Source organism: Camelus dromedarius, chromosome 12 (assembly GCF_036321535.1).
Source record: "Camelus dromedarius isolate mCamDro1 chromosome 12, mCamDro1.pat, whole genome shotgun sequence".
NCBI lineage: Eukaryota > Metazoa > Chordata > Mammalia > Artiodactyla > Camelidae > Camelus > Camelus dromedarius.
In genome coordinates this window covers 4,620,225-4,639,112 of record NC_087447.1, presented here as the reverse complement: position 1 = coordinate 4,639,112, position 18,888 = coordinate 4,620,225, and the positions used below count along the sequence as shown (strand labels likewise).

Sequence of the window (18,888 nt, the reverse complement as noted above, 5' to 3'; positions counted from 1 at the left end):
CTGGCTGGGGAGGTGGCAGGACACAGCTCCTGTCCTTCACCTGCTGCCCTCCCGCAGGTACCTGTACTTCACCAACATGCAGGACCGAGCTGCCAAAATCGAGCGCGCGGCCCTGGACGGCACCGAGCGTGAGGTCCTCTTCACCACGGGCCTCATCCGCCCTGTGGCCCTCGTGGTGGACAACACACTGGGCAAGCTCTTCTGGGTGGACGCGGACCTGAAGCGCATCGAAAGCTGTGACCTGTCAGGTATGCGCCCTGGGGCCTCCCTGGGGTTCCGTCCCTCTGCTGCTGCCAGGTCTGACCTGCCAGGATGCCTGGCCTTCCTTGTCATCAGTCATGGCGTTGCAGCCGCCCCATCTGTCGGAGACCTACTGCGAGCGGGCACTGTGCTGGGGCTTTACCCAGCACAGAGTCCCCTGCTATGTTCCAGGCAGTAGGTCCCAGATGATCCCTATGTGGCAGAGGCAGCTGAGGTTCAGCGAGGGTGTGCTAGCTGCCCAGGGTCCCCCAGCGTGGGGCAGAGCAGGAGTCTGATGCCTCCACCTCCAGAACACACTCTCCCAGCTGCTTTGGCTGCCTTAGTTCGGGAGGCCCCTGGGCTGGAGAGGGGTGAGAGTCATTGCTTAGAGGGGCTTTTCTTCCAGAAGATGGGGTGGCCTGGGGCAAGGGAGCCACTGCAGGGGCCCATGGCTGGGGCTATGGCTCTGGTCCTGAGGCCAGCCTGGTGGAAGCAGGACTGTCTGAGGGCTGGTCTCAGATCTGCCTGATTCCAGCCCCCAGCCCTGGCCAGAGCCCAGAGTCCCCCAGGCTCCCTGGCAGCCTTCCATTCTCCCAAGTCGAGCGTGGGCCGAGCTCTTGGGGTCAGCCAGACTCAGGGAGTCCTCGTCCCTCCTGGCAGGGGCCAACCGCCTGACCCTGGAGGACGCCAACATCGTGCAGCCTGTGGGCCTGACGGTGCTGGGCAGGCACCTTTACTGGATTGACCGCCAGCAGCAGATGATTGAGCGCGTGGAGAAGACAATGGGGGCCGAGCGGATGCGAGTCCAGGGCCGTGTCGCCCACTTGACCGGCATTCACGCCGTGGAGGATGTCAGCCTGGAGGAGTTCTGTACGTAGGGGGTGGGCGGTGGGCAGCAGTGTGTGCAGGGTCGCCAAGGGGAGGGTGTCTGCACAGAGCACAGCGACCTCTGAACTGGCCCCCTTGGAGAAAGACAGGAGGGTGGGCCGACGTGAGAGATGGAGGACTGAGGCCTGTTTTCTTCCTGGCTGTCGGTCAGGTCCACTCTCGGCTCCCAGAGACCACCCTCAGGTCCTCACCCTGTTCTCCCCTCCATCAGCAACAGATCAAACTTCTCTGGAGTGCTCTTATTCCAGCTGGAACCCACTCTGCTTTCCAAGGGCCTGCGATTAGATTCTGCCCACCTTTAGATTAGTCTGCCTTTTGATTGACTCCAAGCCAACTGATTAGTAACCTTAATTTCATCTGTAATTCCCTTCTGCCGAGTACAGTAACAAAACCACAAGCATGATGGCTCATCACATCCTCCCCAGCTGGGAAGTAGGGTGGGAAATTTGGGGGGCATTTTAGGATTCTGCTTACTACAGCCTGGCTGTGCCCAGAGGACTGGGAGGGGGATGTCTGCAACTGGAACTGTATGTTATTTCACAGTAACTCTGATTTATAGCTGAGGGAAGTAGGTCCCAGAAAGGGTATTATTTTCCCCCTCACCCAGACAATAAACAAGATAGGGGTTGGATTTGAAGCCAGAGCCCACATTTTGGCCACTGGACTTTTTTCTGTTGGGCTCCCTGCTCAGAACCAGGGGCAGGACCTCTGACACTATGAATTGGCCTCTTGTGTGATGGCTGCTAGGTGGCAATTTCTGTCCTTGTGTGTCCTCAACTGGGGCCTGGATAAGGCAGTCACCAGTCAGCTAGCTTCTGGTTAACAGAGGCACCCCATGCATGTGAATAAGAATGCCTATGTTTACCTGGCCTTTTACAACACTGTCAGCAAAGCCTTGGGTTCCTGGTTGTCCCAGCAGAAGGGCAGAATGGTGGGCGCTGAGCCTCTGAATATTGAGACCTTCTCCCTGCTGGTACTGGCAGAAAGCCAGGTGCACTGACTGGTGGCTCCTTGGAACTAGGGGACAGGAGGGGCAGGAAATGTTCAGTGAGCAGGTGTGAGGTTGGAAACTGGGACGTGTCCGTGAGCGCTAACGTGTAGGGCCTAGGTGGACACTAGAGGCTCCTGGTTTCGGGTGAGGGCAGGAAATCCTTGGGTGAGCTCTGCTGTGTTTATCTGGGATGTGGGTCACCCAGCCTGCTCCCCTACAAGATCCCACAGCTGAACTCTAAACCCAGGTGACACCCTGCAGCCCGTGGGTCATGGCCGTCACTGTGTCATCCTGGCTGCCTTTGCACTGAGCTGGCCGACTTGCCGAGTCCTGACAGATGGCCTGGCCCATGAAGTCAAGATTATTTCCTTCCTGACCCTGTCATTTTAAAACTACCTAATCCTTGAGGTTGAGGAGAGGCAACTGTCATGTGTCCTTGGGGACAGGGTGAGGAGCAGAGGGCTTTCTGCCATTCCTCTCACCTGAGGGAGGTCACCCACCCTTCCTAGTCCTTCCCGCTGCCCAGGCATTGGGCACATGAGGTTAGTTGAATTGAAATATCCGAGTTGCCCAGGGGCTCAGCACCCTTGTTACTTTAATGCCCACATGTGTTAGTTTCCTGCAGCTGCTGTAACAGGTTACCACAAGCTGGGTGACTTAAAGCAACAGAATTGTATCCTCTCACAGTTCTAGAGGCCAGAAGTCTGAAGTCAGGGTGTCGGCAGGGCTGCGCTCCCTCGGGAGGCTGGGGCCGGGCAGGGAGAGGGGTGGTTCTTTGCCCCGCCCACTTCCTGTGATTGCAGGCGCTCCTTGTGACTGGGATGGCCTCTGACATCACCTTTTATGTCACCTCATAAGGAACTTTGTCAGGAGATTTAGGGCCCACCCAGATAATTCAGAATGACTGACCTCATCTCATGATCCTTCATGTGATTACATTTGTAAAGACCCTTTTTCCAAGTACAGTCACAGATTCCAGGTAGGATGTGGGCGTATCTTTTTGGGGGCCACCGCTCAGCCCTCTACACCATGAGAGACAGACACACAGGGGCAGCTTGCAGTAACGGCTGTGGGCGCAGCAGCAGCTGCTGTAGGTGGGCTGGGGTGTGATGCCGGGAAGGTTCTATAAATGCTTTTGGCCTCCGTCTCCTCATCTGCAGAATGCAGTGTCAGTAGAAATGGACTCCATAGGCCGCCCTGAGAATTAAGTGTGAGGATCCACTACACTCCTATAAGAGGGCCAGTTCTTGTGCATTCTTGCCTGGCCCTCATCCCCTCCACCCTCTAGGCTGCAGTCCTGAGGTAGGAGACAGAACCCAAACCCCTCCCCCTTTTCTCTCCACAGCAGCCCACCCTTGTGCCCGGGATAATGGTGGCTGTTCCCACATCTGCATTGCCAAGGGTGATGGGACGCCACGGTGCTCGTGCCCAGTCCACCTCGTGCTCCTGCAGAACCTGTTGACCTGTGGTGGTAGGTGTGACCTCAGCACTTTCTGTTGGGACACTGACCAGGGACCTGATTCTCTGCCTGCCATGTTGCTGCCTGGCATCCTATTAATACGTAGTCCCTGTGGCATCTAGTCTCCAAAGCAGACTGTCTCTTTATTTGTCCTCTTTTCTAATATGGGTCCTTCGGGGCTATGAATTTCCCTCTAAGCACTGCTTTTGCTGCAGTCCATAAGTTTTGATAAATTGTATTTTCACTTTCAGTTAGTTCAAATATTTTAAGATTTCTCTTGAGATAATTTTTTGGTGTTTGTGTTATTTAGAAGTATGTTGTGTAATTTCCAAATAGGTGGGGATTTTCCAGCCATCTTTCTGTTACCGATTTCTAATTTAATTCCATCCTTGCCTGATTTGAGCCCATGCTTTGTATGATTTCTATCTTTTTAACTTTGTTCAGGTATGTTTTATGGCCTAGCATGTGGTCTACCTTGGTGAATATTCCACGTGAGCTTAAGAAGAATGTGTCCTCTTTTGTTGGTGGGTGGAGTGTTCTGTAAATGTCAGCAAGGTCCAGTTGACAGATGTGCTGTTCAGGTGGTCTGTATCCTTCCTGACTGTCTGCTTGTGCCATCAGTTACTCACAGAGGTGTTAACGTCTCCAATAGTGGATTTGTCTATTCATAGTTCTGTCTTTTCCCCTCCTTCTACCCTTGAGCCTCTTCTTCCCTAAGGCTGCATTAGGAGTGGTCAAGAATGTAAGCTTTAGGGTCAAAGAGATCTGGGTTCAAATCCCAGCTTAACCACTTCCCAGCTGAGTGACCTTGGGCTAGTCATGTGCCTCTCTGAGCCTCGACTTCCTTCGTTACGAAATAGGGAAATTGAGAGCACTTACCTGATGGGGTTGTTATTAAGTAACAGAGCACTCTGCATGGTCCCTAACGGGAATGCCAGCTGCTTTTAGTCATGGGGATGGCAGTCATAATAAAAAGCGATCATTGTCGTCATCACCATAATGAAGCCCAGCCCCTGGCGCGTCCTCTCCTTTCCCCGGCCCCCAGGTGATCTTGGACCCTGTTGTTTCTGTGCTCTCTTCTCCCCTCCTCCTGTACCTTTCCTTCTCATCCGCACTCCCATGACCCCCACGCCGTGTCCCACCCCCAGCGGATGCTCAGCACATGCCCACCAGCGCATGACACCTGTTCTCAGCCGTTCTTCCTGCCCCTGGAGTGGCCAGTGCCCAGGAGCCCAGGGAGCAGGACCGTGAGCCTGTCCTTCTGGAACTTTCTCCAGCCCCACCTCACACTGTGAACCCAGGGAGCTTGGCCACAAACAGAGGGGATATTTCATAACTGTCCTCTGGTGGGGGCCGCCTTGACCTTCCTGAGCTTCCTGGTGGTTTTTTTATGAGTTCCAGCCAGAGGGCTCCTATGGCTTCATGGCCCGAGGGTGACTGTGCAGCCCCCACAGACTCCCCCACTGCCCTGGAGAAGAGGGGGCTGCACAAAGCGCTCAGCTGTCCCACGGACCCCAGCCCTGGGCCTCCCCACAGGAGGGCATGCCCTTCTGTCACCTGCCCTCCCAGGCTCTGACCCTCAGACTTGCGGCTGCCAGGCCCTTCCTCACAGCCCAAGAGGCCTGTATCTACTGTCCCCGTCTCCATTCTTCCCTGGCCTCTGCTCCCCAGAAGGATAAGGGCTCACTGAGGCTCCCGGGAGGTGACACGGACCCTCGTACCTCATGCAGGGACAGGAGCCAGATGGGCAGGGGGCAGCCTGAGATGCTTCAGCGTTCTCAGCAGCACCACTGCCAGTTCTGTGTGAGCCTCACCAAGGTGTACACATGCACGTGGACACACACGCGCACGCGTGCGCGTTTTCCCTGCTGCTCCTTTGCTCCTGTGAGGAGCCTGCGATGGAGGGAGGCTACTTCTGTTTTAGGGAAGAGGAAGTGGAGGCTCTGGGAGGCTGGGGGTTCCTCAGGCTGCACAGCTGCTGGGGGAGCCTGGGTTCAACCCCAGGTCTGTACAACCCACCCCTCCTGTCCTCACTCTCCAGGACTGGGGCCTGCGGAAAATCAGAGCGTGGCCCCACACAGACCCTCCTCTCCCTGGCTTGGCCGTGGGAGGCCGGGCAGTTGAAAGAACAAAGACCCAGGGCCTCTGGGGCTGGAATTGCAGAGTAGGGTGTGGGCCGTCGTCCACACACACCTTTCCATGGCCAGTGTCCGCGTGTTCTTTGTTGGTGGCTCAGTGTGTACACATCCATCACTGGCTCCTGTGAGACACTGTGGGTGTCGGGGCTCCTTTGTCCCTGGCGTGGCCTCTGGGGCTGAGCCCAGTGGGAACAGCCAGCCCTCTTTTCATTTTTACTCACATCTCCTTGCCCACCCACACCCCCCTTCAGCCCAGTGGAACCCTGGGAGTTTTGGGCTCCAAATACTGAAAGGCGTAGTGCACAGGGAAATCGATACTTCTGTGAAGTCCATACTTTTTTCCTTAATTGGGGTTCAAGGGTGTGGAGGACTGTCCTTAAACATTAAAACGAAGTCTGAGTGGGTTTCTGGGCCACGGTTAGTGTTCTGTGACCTTCCATGCGGGGGAGAGATGATGACAGGACCCCTGGGCAGTGGGGGCAGCCTGGGGCCGAGGGGCTCCTCCTGTGTCTCTCTGCCCACGTCCCGGCCCCTGGGACAGTGCTGTTCACTGAGCGATGCTGCGCGTCTGGCCTCCACCTGGCCTGCGCTGGGGAAGCTGACCTTGAGGGGTGGAGTGATGTGCCATGGCTACCTGGTAGAAGGCGGCCCCAGATCTCCTGTCCTTCACCCTCCCAGCTCACCACCCTCACAGGACTCCTTCCTCCAGGGAGCTTTGGAACCCTGCCCCTCCCCCTCTGCTCCCCCTGTGGTATCCTCACCGCCTGCTTTCCCCAGCTCACTCCTCAGCAAGGTGCCTGGTCTGCTACCAGCACCCCCCCACAGCGTTCCTGTGGGTATGCTGGCCATCCACAGAGTGCTGGCTCCACTGCTCCAGCTGCCCCTAATGTGTCACAGTGTGGGTGCTGACCATTCGCTCTCTGACCCTCCTACTTCCGATGCGGGTGCAGTGGACACTGGTGTAGCCAGGCCAGGTACACAGTCCCTGTGCTTTGGATTAACAGCTTTGTCACATGCTGGGGGCTGGAGGTGGGACAGCAGACAGGATGCACAGCATTGTGGGTACACCCTCTTCTCCTCCCACTGTACATGTTTCTCCTGGTGAATTGAGTGTGTCTCTTGTTTTGAAACCCAGATGTGCTTTACCCAGCTTTTGCCTGGCCAGGCCGGCCTGTGATGGTTTTTCTCTCATCCTCAGAACCTCCCACGTGCTCTCCCGACCAGTTCGCGTGTGCTACTGGGGAGATCGACTGCATCCCTGGGGCCTGGCGCTGCGACGGCTTCCCAGAGTGTGACGACCAGAGTGACGAGGAGGGCTGCCCGGTGTGCTCGGCCGCCCAGTTCCCCTGTGCGCGGGGCCAGTGCGTGGACCTGCGGCTGCGATGTGATGGCGAGGCCGACTGCCAGGACCGCTCGGATGAGGCGGACTGCGATGGTGAGGCCCCGCCCTCGGCCCCTCCCCAGCCACACCCTTCCCTGCCCAGGCCCCGCCCCAGTGTGGCCCCGCCCCGCCCCTAGGCTCCCAGGTCTTCTAGGGAGCCCAGCAATTCCCACAAGACACTTGCTCATCGCCCCTGGAGCTTAGGCTCCATCTGGCCGCACACAGTTAGGGTCGCTGTAGAACCTTTGCCTGGAGTGAAATTGCCAGGCCTCCTCAGCTTGGGAGGCAAAAATGTTAGTTTTAGGCCCCTGAGGACCCCTGCCATCTGCCCACCAAGCAATTTGGCTTGAAGGTGGACTGTGAGAATCTATTTTGCCTTCCCTCACTCAGTCAAGAATTTTACAGAAATCCAGTAGTCAGATGGATTTTCCTGGTTTACACCCTGGGTAATTGCCATATCCAAAGGGAAGTCTGTGGGATAATGCTCACTCCTGGGTGGTTTCCAGCATCCCGTTGAACCAGGAGTTGCAAAAAGATTTACTTAGTCTACCTGGGTCCACTCTGACCTGCCGGATTTCCCTTTAGACCATGACTGTTGAAACATGTATCTCTGTTCCCTCTCTGGATTTTCCTTTTGTAAATGACCTATTCAGTTGGTTCCTGTGACATATTATCAGCACCACGGCCCCATGACTAACACTGAGCTGTTAATGGGTGGTTCTAGCTGCCACCCCCTTACCCACAGGGTCCTGCTCTTGGATAATTCAGATGTTTATTTATCACTGTCCACTGACCCTGTTTGTGATGAGCAGCCTTGTTTAGGGGTCATTTCCCCAGATATTTCTGTAAAGCTGCAGTCATTAAGTCTTTCCAGCTCACAGACCCTTTGAGAATTTGATGGAGACTGTAGACCAGGGATTAGCGCAGTGTGGCCTGATGGCCAAATCCAGACTGCCACCTGTTTTGATAAAGTTTTATTGGGACACAGCCAGGCTCATTCATTTACATATTGTCTGTGGCTGATCTTGCCCTCAAACAGCAGAGTTGAGTAGTTACAATAGAGACTTTCGGTCCTTAAGGTCTAAATGCTTACTCTCTGGCTCTTTACAGAAAAGTTTGCTGAGCCCAGATAGGAACCACCCCCTCCTCCTCCCACTGTGAATGTTTCTCCTGGTGAAAGGAAGCATCTGGAGGCCAGCAGGCCCTTGTGCAGGCTCTGGGCTCCACCCTCCTCTCCTGCAGATCTTCCCACCCACGGCAAGGACAGGGTCCCTTATCTCTAGTTTCCAGAGCGAGGTGCCTGGGGCAGAGCAGCAGGGAGCTTAGACAGCAAGTATTGGGGGCCAGGTGATGGCTGAGCCCCACCCACCTGGCCACAGCCTTCCTCATGGCCTATGGCCCTGTCCAGGTCAGCGTTCCAGAGCAGGGAGGCAGAGGCAGCCATCAGTACCCAGTCTTCCTCCTCCTCCCAAAGGCCGCGAGCTACACCGGTTACTTAGCGGGGCTGTCTTTGCCTTCCCGTTTGAGCTCTACTCCGCCTTCCTGATCTTCAAAGCCCACTGATACATCACCTATTCCCTGCCCCACCCCATCTAGGGAGCCTGGCTCCTTGTGGGTGGTCCTCTAATTGGCTCTCACCTCCCTGTAACCCAGGAAAGCATGGGCGCAGGGGCGGTGTTAGTCCTGGTGCTGTGTGGGCCTGATCCATGGTAGGAACCTGGTGAATGGATACCTCCCTGGGTCGTTGAGATCTCTTCCCTGCCCCATCCCCAACAGTGCACAGGCCTTGGAACAGGGGTCATCGAGGGGAGGGTGAAGACTGGATTTGCCGCGACTGTGCCCCAACCTGGTCCTAGAAAGGGCCCATTTGTCTGCTCTGCATTCGGAGCCCAGACCTTTGTTGCTGGGTCTCGGGGAGCAGGGTAGGGAGCATTGGTCTGTGGTTATCTGCTCAGTGCTCCTGGCTGCGTCATGCCCTCCAGCCTCTCTGAATGCAAGGCCCCTCCTTGCAGCCGTCTGCCTGCCCAACCAGTTCCGGTGCGCCAGCGGCCAGTGCGTCCTCATCACACAGCAGTGCGATTCCTTTCCTGACTGCATCGACGGCTCCGATGAGCTCCTGTGTGGTGAGCTGGCTTCTGCAGGGGGCTCACCAGGGCGGGGGTCACCCCATGCTGGGGTTCTGCCTGGGACTGTGCAGTCTTGAGGGAGGAAATGGCGGGTACTGAGGAGGCTGGGAGGTCGAGAGTATTTAGCCTTGGCAGGGAGGCAGGGAAGACTTCATGGAGTTGGAGACTGCTGTGAGGAGGGGAAGGGGAGACTATGAGCCGAGGGGCATTCCAGCTGGGACAGAGGCAAAGAGACAGGCCCCTTTTGGAGAAGGCATAGGTTGGTGGGACTGACTGTGCCGTGTAGGGCAGTGTGCTTCTGCCCAGAGACCTCACTCGGCATCTGTCAGGCAAGATCACCCTAATGAAATGGGGGTGGGCCCCTTCCCTGGCAGCCTGCTGTCTGGCTGAGGAGGAGTGATGCGCACGTGCAAACACACACACGGACATGCTGCATGCCCCTTGAGAGACATGGCCTGTATATTCAGGGATACAGGGGTCAGAGGATGTGAAACCAGGGCAGTCAGGGAAGGCTTCCCGGAGATAGTGGCTCTTGAAAGGCTGTCTGATTCAGACAGGAAGTGGGAGTATGTCCCTGTGTGTGGGGATATGGCCACTTCATTCACTGCAGAGGGACCTGGGCTGAGAGTTTTGACTGCAGGATGGAGAAGTCTAGTGAGTGGGGAAGAAGGATGGATCCCCACGGGACTCACCAAGCACTTTCGCACCTTCATGTCAGCCTCCATCCCTCCCGCCTTCCATCAGCGGGTGCCTGGCAGGGCAGAAGCAGTCCCTCCAGGGCACACAGGACTGGCCCCCTGCAGGAGGGTCTGCTCCTTTCTGGTTCACACCCGCCATCTCTTCCTGCCCGTCCTCTGGCAGAAATCACCAAGCTGCCCTCGGATGACAGCCCCGCCCACAGCAGCGCCATCGGGCCGGTCATTGGCATCATCCTCTCGCTCTTCGTCATGGGTGGGGTCTACTTCGTCTGCCAGCGCGTGGTGTGTCAGCGCTACGCAGGGGCCAATGGGCCCTTCCCGCATGAGTATGTCAGTGGGACCCCCCATGTGCCCCTCAACTTCATCGCCCCTGGTGGCTCCCAGCATGGCCCCTTCCCAGGTAGGAGCCTGAGACGTGCAAGGGCTCCGGGCAGAGGAGGGGGTGGCAGCCTGGGCAGGACGTGGCGTGAGTGGGTCAGGAGTGCTCTTTGGACTTGACCGAAGCTGTCCTCGTGGGGTGTGTCTCAAGTTGTCTGCTGGGGAGAGCTGGGTGGGGACACATCTCACATAGAACTTCCTCACCTGAATCTGGGTCTCATGGGCAGCAGAGCACGTGCACTGTGTTCGTGGGGCACCGGGTCCCTGACCTGCCCTGTCCCCCTCCCCCCACAGGCATTTCATGCAGCAAGTCCATGATGAGCTCTGTGAGCCTGATGGGGGGGCGGGCTGGGGTGCCCCTCTACGACCGGAACCACGTCACTGGGGCCTCGTCCAGCAGCTCGTCCAGCACCAAGGCCACGCTGTACCCGCCGGTGAGTGGGGGCAGGAGGAGGCCTGGCTGGGGGGCATATCTCGTGACCTCAGGATTTCCGGAGAGATTAGCTGTTCCACTGCTTAGAATGGTGGGTGCAATGCCTGACCTATAGGTTTTCTCTTTTAATGACATCATCGTCTGCTTAGAAAAGAGTTCCCCTATTTGTTGTGGATAATCTGGAAGCCACAGAAATATCTAAAAAGTGGAGGTCTCACCCAGAATTCCCACCTCCCAGTGTTACTGCTGGGCGTTCTCGTGTCCGGGCGGCGGTCTTTGTCCTGTACAGGCTGCCCCATCCTCAGGGCCTGTCTGGATGGGATGCCTGGGCCAGCTTCCCTTCAGCGTCCCCACTAGAAACACCCGATTTTCCTGCCCAAGGCCTTGCTTGTTCCCAGACAGCAGCTGGATTGTTTTCCAAGGACAGGCACTCACAGGGCGCCTTTCGTGGCTGAAAATGCTTGCTCCCTGGAGCTTCCAGCAGCCCACATGGGGTGAAGGGCTGGCCCTTGGCCGAGCTGCACTCTAGGATGAAATGTTTGTCCAGGGCATGAGATGCTGAAGCCCCAGTGTTCTAGCCACACCACAGCATCCCAAGAGGGGACCCTTTCCCCAGGGCTGGCTGGGAAAGACCCCTACTTCCAAAAGCACGACCGTGGGGTAACTGGGGCAGGCTGGATGCATGGATGTGAATCTGGGGAAACGTTAATGTCAGGTTCTGTCTCCATGTGTTTCTGTGCTTTTTAATTCTTTGAAACCTGACTTCTGGTGATGGTGTGATTGTCTAAAGTGAAGACAGCCCCTTGAGCTTTCTCGGGCCACCAGGGCTGGGCCTTCCTGTACTTATGGGCGTAGTCTACACATCCAGGGTGTAGTCCTTCCCTAGCGCTCCCGATGCTGGCAGGGCCTAGGAGGGAGCGGGCGGCAGGGGTCATTATCTCGGGTTTGCAGGATGGGACCTGAGTCTCCTGGAGGCTCCAGGGCTTGACTGTTCTTTGGAGACAGAGGACACAAGGAACCAGAAGCCTGGAGTTTAAGAATTCTCCTCAGCCAGGGTTGTCGGGGTAGAGCTTAGTGGAAGAGTACATGCTTAGCATGCACAAAGTTCTGGGTTCAATCCCCAACACCACATATACACACACAAAAAAACCCCATACTCCCCGGCATTCCTCTCTTCCTCCCTGCTGTTACTGTCTCCTGACTCTCAGATGCCCCATGTAAGCAGCTAGAAGCACCAGGACCCCGAGTAAGACCGAGCTTACTTCAGGACAGACCCCTGGGGCCCCCCATGCTGCCACGAGGACACTCGAGAAACTGGCTTCTCCATCCCCAGCCCCTGCTGGGAGCTGGGGGAACCCTACTCGGCAGCAAGAGATGACACTGACCAGCAATTTTTAGAAACAGCTTTATTGAGATATAATTCACATACCATACAGTTCACCCACATGAATTGTACCATTCGGTGGTTTTTAGTATATTTGGAGTCATGCAGCCAGCACCACGGTTAATTTTAGAACATGTTCATCATCCCCAAAAGAAACCCTGCACAGAGCCAGCTATTTTTAAATTAACTACATTGGTTTGCATCAGTAATACAGGTTCATGGTGCAGAATTCAAAAGGTGCAGTAGAACGTACAGTGAAAAGAGCTCCCCCCCCCAACCCCGGTCAGGACTCCCCCCTGCCCCGAGGCACATCCTATGGTGAGTTTCCCGTGTGTCCTCCCAAGGGAAATCTGTGCATAAGCGGGTATACAAGAGAATGGCTTAACTATCCCAGCAAAGAGAGGAATTTTTGTTTCTTTTTACTTTTCTAGAAATTGTAGATTTACATTCAGTTGTAAGAAATAATACAGAGAGGTTGCATCTCCCCTTCATCAGTTTTCCCTGGTGGTTATCTTAGCCTCTTCGTGCTGCTGTAACAAAACACCATAGCCTGGGCAGCTTAAACACGCATTTATTCCTCACAGTTCTGGAGGCTGGGAAATTCAAGATCAAGGTTCTAGCAGGTTCGACTGATGTCTGTTGAAGGCCTGGTTCCCAGTTCATAGTGGCTGTCTTGTCTGTAAATGGTGGAAGGGGTGAGGGAGCTGTCTGGGGTCTCTTGTTTTAATTGATTAAAAAAAATGTTTGAGGGGGGAGGTAATTAGGTTTCTTTCTTTCTTTCTTTATATTATTTATTATTATTGTTAATTTATTTTTACTGGATATTGAACCCAGGACTTTGTGCATGCTAAGCATGTGCCTTACCACTGAGGTATACCCCCCCTCCCTGGGTCTCTTTTCTTTAAGGGCACTGATCCCATTCATCAGGGCTCCACCCTTGTGAACCTAATCACCTCCCAAAGGCTGCACTTCCTAATACCATCATGTTGGGAATTAGGTTTCAGCATATGAATTTGGGCGGGACACAAAACGTTCAGTCTACAGGAGGAGTACAGTGTCCTAATCAGGGCATTGACAAGATAGCCTTCGGCTTTATTCAGATTTCACCAGTTTTACATTTGCACTTTTTTTTTTCAAGCTGGCTTTTTAAAAAATTTTCCCAAATACCCATTTCCCCCCCTTGATCAACATCCCTGACCAGAGTGAGACATTTGTGACAGTCCGTGAACCTACACGTCATCACCACCCAGAGTCTATAGTTTACATCGGAATTTGCCCGTGGTGGTGTATGATTGTGTGGGTTTGGACAAATGTGTGATGACATATATCCATCCATTATAGTCTCATACAGAGTAGTTTCATATAAACTTTTTAAAACCCACGTGGTAGCATCTGAAGGTAATGGTAGCTCCTTTCTGAGCTTTGCTTTTCGCTGCCAACAATAAGTAAAAGCTGGCATTGACCTAGCACTTCTGAGGCTCCCCACTGAGAAAATCCACTTTCCCTGTGCTACATCACCCCGGCTCCAGAAGGGGGCGCCATCGCCGTCCCATTTTGCAAATGAGGAGGCCAAGCAACTGAGTGGTAACTACTCACCTGAGGCGGTTGTGTTGGAGCCGACCACTCCCTACGATGCCTCTCCTGCACCCTCAAGTTTCTTTTGCTTGGTGGCTAAGCAGCTCCCTTTGCTGGCTGGGGCAGCCGGGCCACCCCAGTGGGTGTCCGGTCGCTCCCCGGCGGGATCTTGTTACTCCACCAGGGCCGCCTGGGACTCCTGCACTTTCCTCATGTCCCTCCTGAAGGGAGGCTGCAGGAAGAGGCTGGCTGCAGAGGCGGAGTGTTGGTCACCTTGACCTCTCTTGCCAAGTGGCCCTCGCGAGGGAATAGTCCGTCTTCCCGCCAGCAGAGGGCCACACCAGCACGACTGTCCCTCCCAAACACACTCTCTTCAGGTCTAATTTAGGGTAGAAATGGCGTGGTGCTGTCATTTTAATTTATGCTTCTCTCACTGCATGTAGCATCAGATATCTTTTTGTGTGTTTAATAACCGCTGTAGTTTTATTTTCTCAGAATGGTGAATTTATGTCCTTTTTCTATTGGGTTATCAGTATTTTTAATTCATTCATAAGGGTTTTTTGTATATAGAGAGAGATATAGTAAGAACATCAGCCCATTGCCTGGGATATGTGTTGAAAATATTTTTCCAAACTTTTTATCTTTTGGTTTGGTTTATGTTGTGTTTTGCCGTGTATACAACGAAACTATCAGTCTTTCGTGGGAATTTGGGGGTTTTTTGGTTATGCTCAGAAAGGCTTTATTTGCTTGTAAGAAATAATTTCTTTCCATGTCCTCTTTCTTAATGCTTTCAAGGTTTCATGTTTATATTGAGAACTTTGATTCTCCTGGAATGCAGTTAGGTGTACTGGGTGAGGTGGGAGGCATCCAACTTTATTTCTGTGCTGATGGCTACCAGGCAGCCTTTATTTATTCATTTTTTAAATGCAGTCTTTTTTTTTTTTTAGCAACTTTTTTGTTTGTTGTTGTTGTTTTGCGGGGGAGATAATTTTGTTTATTCATTAGGTAATTAGGTGTACTTTTTAATGGAGGTCCTGGGGATTGAACCCAGGACCTGGTGCATGCTAAGCACAAACTCTACCACGTGAGCGATACCCTTCCCCCAGGTGGCCTTTATTAGTCGAAGTCCAATCAGGAGACAGAAACCACATGGTGATTCGAACAGAGAAAGTTTAATATACAGAATTATTAGCAGGGATTGGAATTGCAGGGAACTGGCCAATGAGAGGTAAAGAGAACTCTTTGGAACACAGGAAAGGCAGGTCAGCTGAGAGGAAGTGACTGAGGACGAGCCCCCAGCTGCTGCTCACCAGATGACTGAGAAGTTGCTGAGGTGCTGTACCAGCAGAACTTGCTAGAAATCTGCCCACTGCAGTAATGGGAAGACTCCTCGACCTTGCCTTGCTCAGTGCCCTGCGGGAAGTGGCACTGACAGCTGCAGAGGAGGGATTTGGGCAGGATCCCCAAGCTCGCCTTGGAGGCAGAAGTGAAGAGAAGCCAGACCCAGTCAAGTTCATGGGCAGATGCAGAGACGGGACCCCACAGGCTGGGGCACAGGGGCAGCTGGGGGAGGCCCTTCCTGCTGGGCTTCTGTGCCTGGTTTCTGCTCCCCTCTCTGAACACCGCCCTCGGCACCCCGCCCCCCAGTATTGTGCCCTCCCAACCTTGGGGTCAAATCCTGAGGAATCCCCAAGCTGGCTGTTTGTGCTAAAGAGGGACCCCCCCCCCCCAGAATAAGGAGAGGAGTCTATGCCAGTTCCTAAGGGGCAGGAGGAAGGCGTGGGCACTTCGTGTATGTTACTCACCAAGAGTCAGGATAGCCTTGGGAAGCCGTCTCCTTAGCCCCATCTTAGAGATGAGGATGCGGAGGCCTATAGAGGTGAAGCCCCTCAGCAGGGGGCATGCTGCCACGGAGGTGATAAAACAAGACTCAGCCCCCTGTCAGGATCCACACCATGCTTTCTCCCTGCCCTAGGGACCTCGGGGAATTCAGTCCTTCAGGGCACATGGGACAGTCCTATTCTGTCAGCTGTAGGGGTGCCAGAAGCGAAATCTGGTGGTGCCCCCTGCAGGGACAGCTGGAGGAGGTGGGGGTGCTGGTGGCAGTGGTTGCTGGGGAAAGTGCAGACTTGGTGGGTGCCTTGGCCCCAGGTCACTCTGTCCCTTTTGTGGGGCCTGGCTCTGGAAGGCACGTTCACATGCTAGAGTTGTGTATTTATTATCACATTTTGGGGCAGTATAGAACTGAGAAAAGGGCACCCTCTCCTGGTTTGCTGAGAGGGTGGGGAGGGCAGGCAGCAGGGCTGGGCCCCTCCCTCCGCATGGCAGCCCCTGGCACAGGTCCCCTGAGTGTTCAGAATAAGGAGTGAATTACAGGGATTAGACTGTGCACCACGTGGGAGGATGGAGAAGTACAAAGTCCAAAAGGGGAGTCGGCAGAAAAGTCCCAGTGGAGACTGGCAGGGCACTCTGTGGCACGGTGGTGACACTCTAGGGCCTGCTCGGAGGTGGGGTCCCTGAGCCCACAGCCAAGTATCCAGAACTAGGCCTGGGGTCACCAGTGGTCAGTGGGTGGGCCCTGGCGGCCACCCTGCTCTCCCCTCCGCGTGCCCACCCTCAGGGGCCCAGCTGCTGCTTCCCCTTCCTGGACCATGAGGGGTCGGGGAGGCACCAGCTGCACCCCTACCCTGTGGGCGGGGAAACTGGGAGGGGGTGATGGGCGGCGGGGACCGCAGGCTCAGTGTGACCTTGCTTGGCTCCCCTCAGATCCTGAACCCACCGCCGTCCCCCGCCACGGACCCCTCCTTGTACAACGTGGACGTGTTTTACTCTTCCAACATTCCTGCCACCGCCAGACCCTACAGGTACGGAGCCGGGCGCCTGTGGTACCCGGGCCTGGTCCCTGCTTCCTAGGGGAGAAAGCAGGGAGGTGGGGAGCGCCGGAGGCTCTACGCTGGGGACCCTGCTTCCCCAGCCCTCCTGCCCCTCGGGCTACCCTGGCTGCCTCCCAAAAAGAGCCTGCTCCTGAGTTCGGAAACCACCGGGATCCCACATGCGGAGGGGGCTCGGGAGGTAGCCCCCGTGGTATTTTGGAAGCCAGGGCAGTCGTGCCCTTGAAGGACGCCCCCAGGGCTCCCCCCGCCCCAGACCCAGGGCCCTGCCTGTGCTTGAATCCCATGCTGGGACCCGGGCAGGGACGCCACTCCTCGGTCCCCATAAGAATGAAATCCACATCCGCGGGGTGCAGCAAGGCGGGCCCTGGATGGGGCAATCCTCTCTCCTTACTGCAAGGGCCTGTTTGACTCCAAAAACCACATAGGCCTGCTCAGCACCCCACGCTGTCCATATTGGGGTTGCACGCCCCACCTCCCTGGTGGGGAGGGGCCCCTGGAGAGCGTTGAGGGTGAACAGGGTGGGGTGCCTGGCCTGCATCCCGCTGTGTCAGAGCTGGTGTGGGTGAGGTGAACCTGCGGCCCTTCAACCTGGTGGCCGTGGCCAACTGGTCCCACCCACCAGGTGCCCTGGGTCCCTTGCCCCCAAGCGGGCTACCTGATGGGGAAGGTGGGGGCTGGGTCCCTGCCAGGCCTGCCCGCTGCGTGGGGAGCAGGGCCTTGGGGCCCTTCATCCTCCTGGAGCCCTGGACCCTCCAAACGGCGCCGCCTGCCATCTGGTGGCTGGTTTGGGAACTCCAGGGCCTAGAAAGGGAGCAGGGCAGCTGTGCCGATCCCAGAGGGGCTGGGCCCTTTACTGGGTCACTGCCCTGTTCAGGAAAACTGCGTGGCTCCCCAGTGCCTCAGTGTCACAGTCTGTCTCCAGGGCTGTCACATCCACACCAGCCAGGCCAGGCCCCTTGGCCTCCAGTCTACCTCACGCTTTGCTCATTCTGTCCTGATTTGTTTTCACCTCCAAAACCTCTGCCCTCCGTGCTGTCTGTCCGGCCCCCTTTTTGCTCCCAGGGTTCCGGGAGGTGTGCTCCTGCTGCAGCTTCCTCAGTGCAGGTGTCCCTCCCTGGCTCTTTGGTGCTGACTCCACCTTCCTGCCCATTGTGAGCCCCACTATGGCTCCAGCACACTGTGATCCCACCTCGGACTCAGGCCCAAAGGCGATTCATCTTGAGGGGCAGTTGGGAGACACCTGGGGCATCAGGTTTCTTTAACTCAGGATGGGACTATCCCAGGCCACTTGGTCTCCAGTGATTACAGTAATAAGAGAAGGGGGAATGGTTGTTGAGCACTTTCTGGTGTTAGGCACTGTTTCCAGCACTTCCCATGCAGAATTAATCCTCATAAGCCCCTTTTGAAATGGATAATGTTTCATCCTCCCCATTTTGACCATGAGAAACTGAAGCTCAGGGAGGTGAAGTTGCCCAAGATCAGCCAGGTAGGCTGTGGAGGCCTCGTTCCCCATAAAGGCAACCTTGGCCTGGGGCTGCAGTCCTTGCAGGGTAGGTGCAGGTGTGCCCACTTTACAGGTGGGGATGTTGAGGCTCAGGGAGGCCGCACAGCTGGGGCACGCCAGAGCCTGATGGGTGGACAGGCACGTGGGCCACTCTAAATCAAGGACCCTTTTCCCATTCTTCGTCCCCGCCAGGCCCTACATCATCCGCGGCATGGCACCCCCGACGACGCCCTGCAGCACAGACGTGTGTGACAGCGACTACAGCGCCAGCCGCTGGAAGGCCAGCAAGTACTACCTGGATTTGAACTCGGACTCAGACCCCTACCCGCCCCCGCCCACGCCCCACAGCCAGTACCTGTCGGCGGAGGACAGCTGCCCCCCTTCACCCGCCACCGAGAGGAGCTATTTCCACCTCTTTCCGCCCCCTCCGTCCCCCTGCACAGACTCGTCCTGACCTTGGCCGGGCCACCCTGGCCTCTCTGCCCCCCTGTAAATAGTTTTAAATATGAACAAAGAAAAAAATATATTTTATGATTTAAAAAATAAATATAGTTGGGATTTTAAAAAACATGAGGAATGTGAACAGTGATGGGGTGGGCAGGGCTGGGAAAACTTTGTACAATGGAGAAAATATTTATAAACCTAATTTTTTAAAACATCATTGCCATTCTTTCATGCCACGTGTGTTCGAGTTGAGTGTCCCCACAGAGCGAGCACCAGCCTCTGGCCCTCCCTGGACGGCTCCCTGTGCACTGGTCTTCCTGGGCACCAGCATCTCCCCATCAGGCTCCCAGGGCGG

General features: G+C 55.5%; 1 protein-coding gene across 4 annotated transcripts in view; it reads left to right on the top strand.

Annotated features, from left to right (window-relative positions):
- LRP5 (LDL receptor related protein 5) overlaps positions 1-18,688 on the top strand; it is a 113,193-nt gene extending 94,505 nt beyond the window's left edge. For 2 of the 4 annotated variants that reach the window (XM_031447922.2, XM_064492050.1), the window contains exons 15-23: positions 58-248; positions 901-1,110; positions 3,465-3,590; positions 6,915-7,151; positions 9,110-9,220; positions 10,085-10,321; positions 10,594-10,733; positions 16,458-16,555; positions 18,282-18,688. In XM_031447922.2, the coding sequence (XP_031303782.2) occupies positions 58-248; positions 901-1,110; positions 3,465-3,590; positions 6,915-7,151; positions 9,110-9,220; positions 10,085-10,321; positions 10,594-10,733; positions 16,458-16,555; positions 18,282-18,543 (1,612 nt within the window). In that variant the 3' untranslated portion in view covers positions 18,544-18,688. Of the gene's footprint in view, positions 1-57; positions 249-900; positions 1,111-3,464; positions 3,591-6,914; positions 7,152-9,052; positions 9,221-10,084; positions 10,322-10,593; positions 10,734-16,457; positions 16,556-18,281 lie in introns of all 4 variants that reach the window. The other 2 variants (XM_031447921.2, XM_064492049.1) reach the window with 2 other exon arrangements.
- The last annotated feature ends 200 nt before the right edge of the window (positions 18,689-18,888 follow it).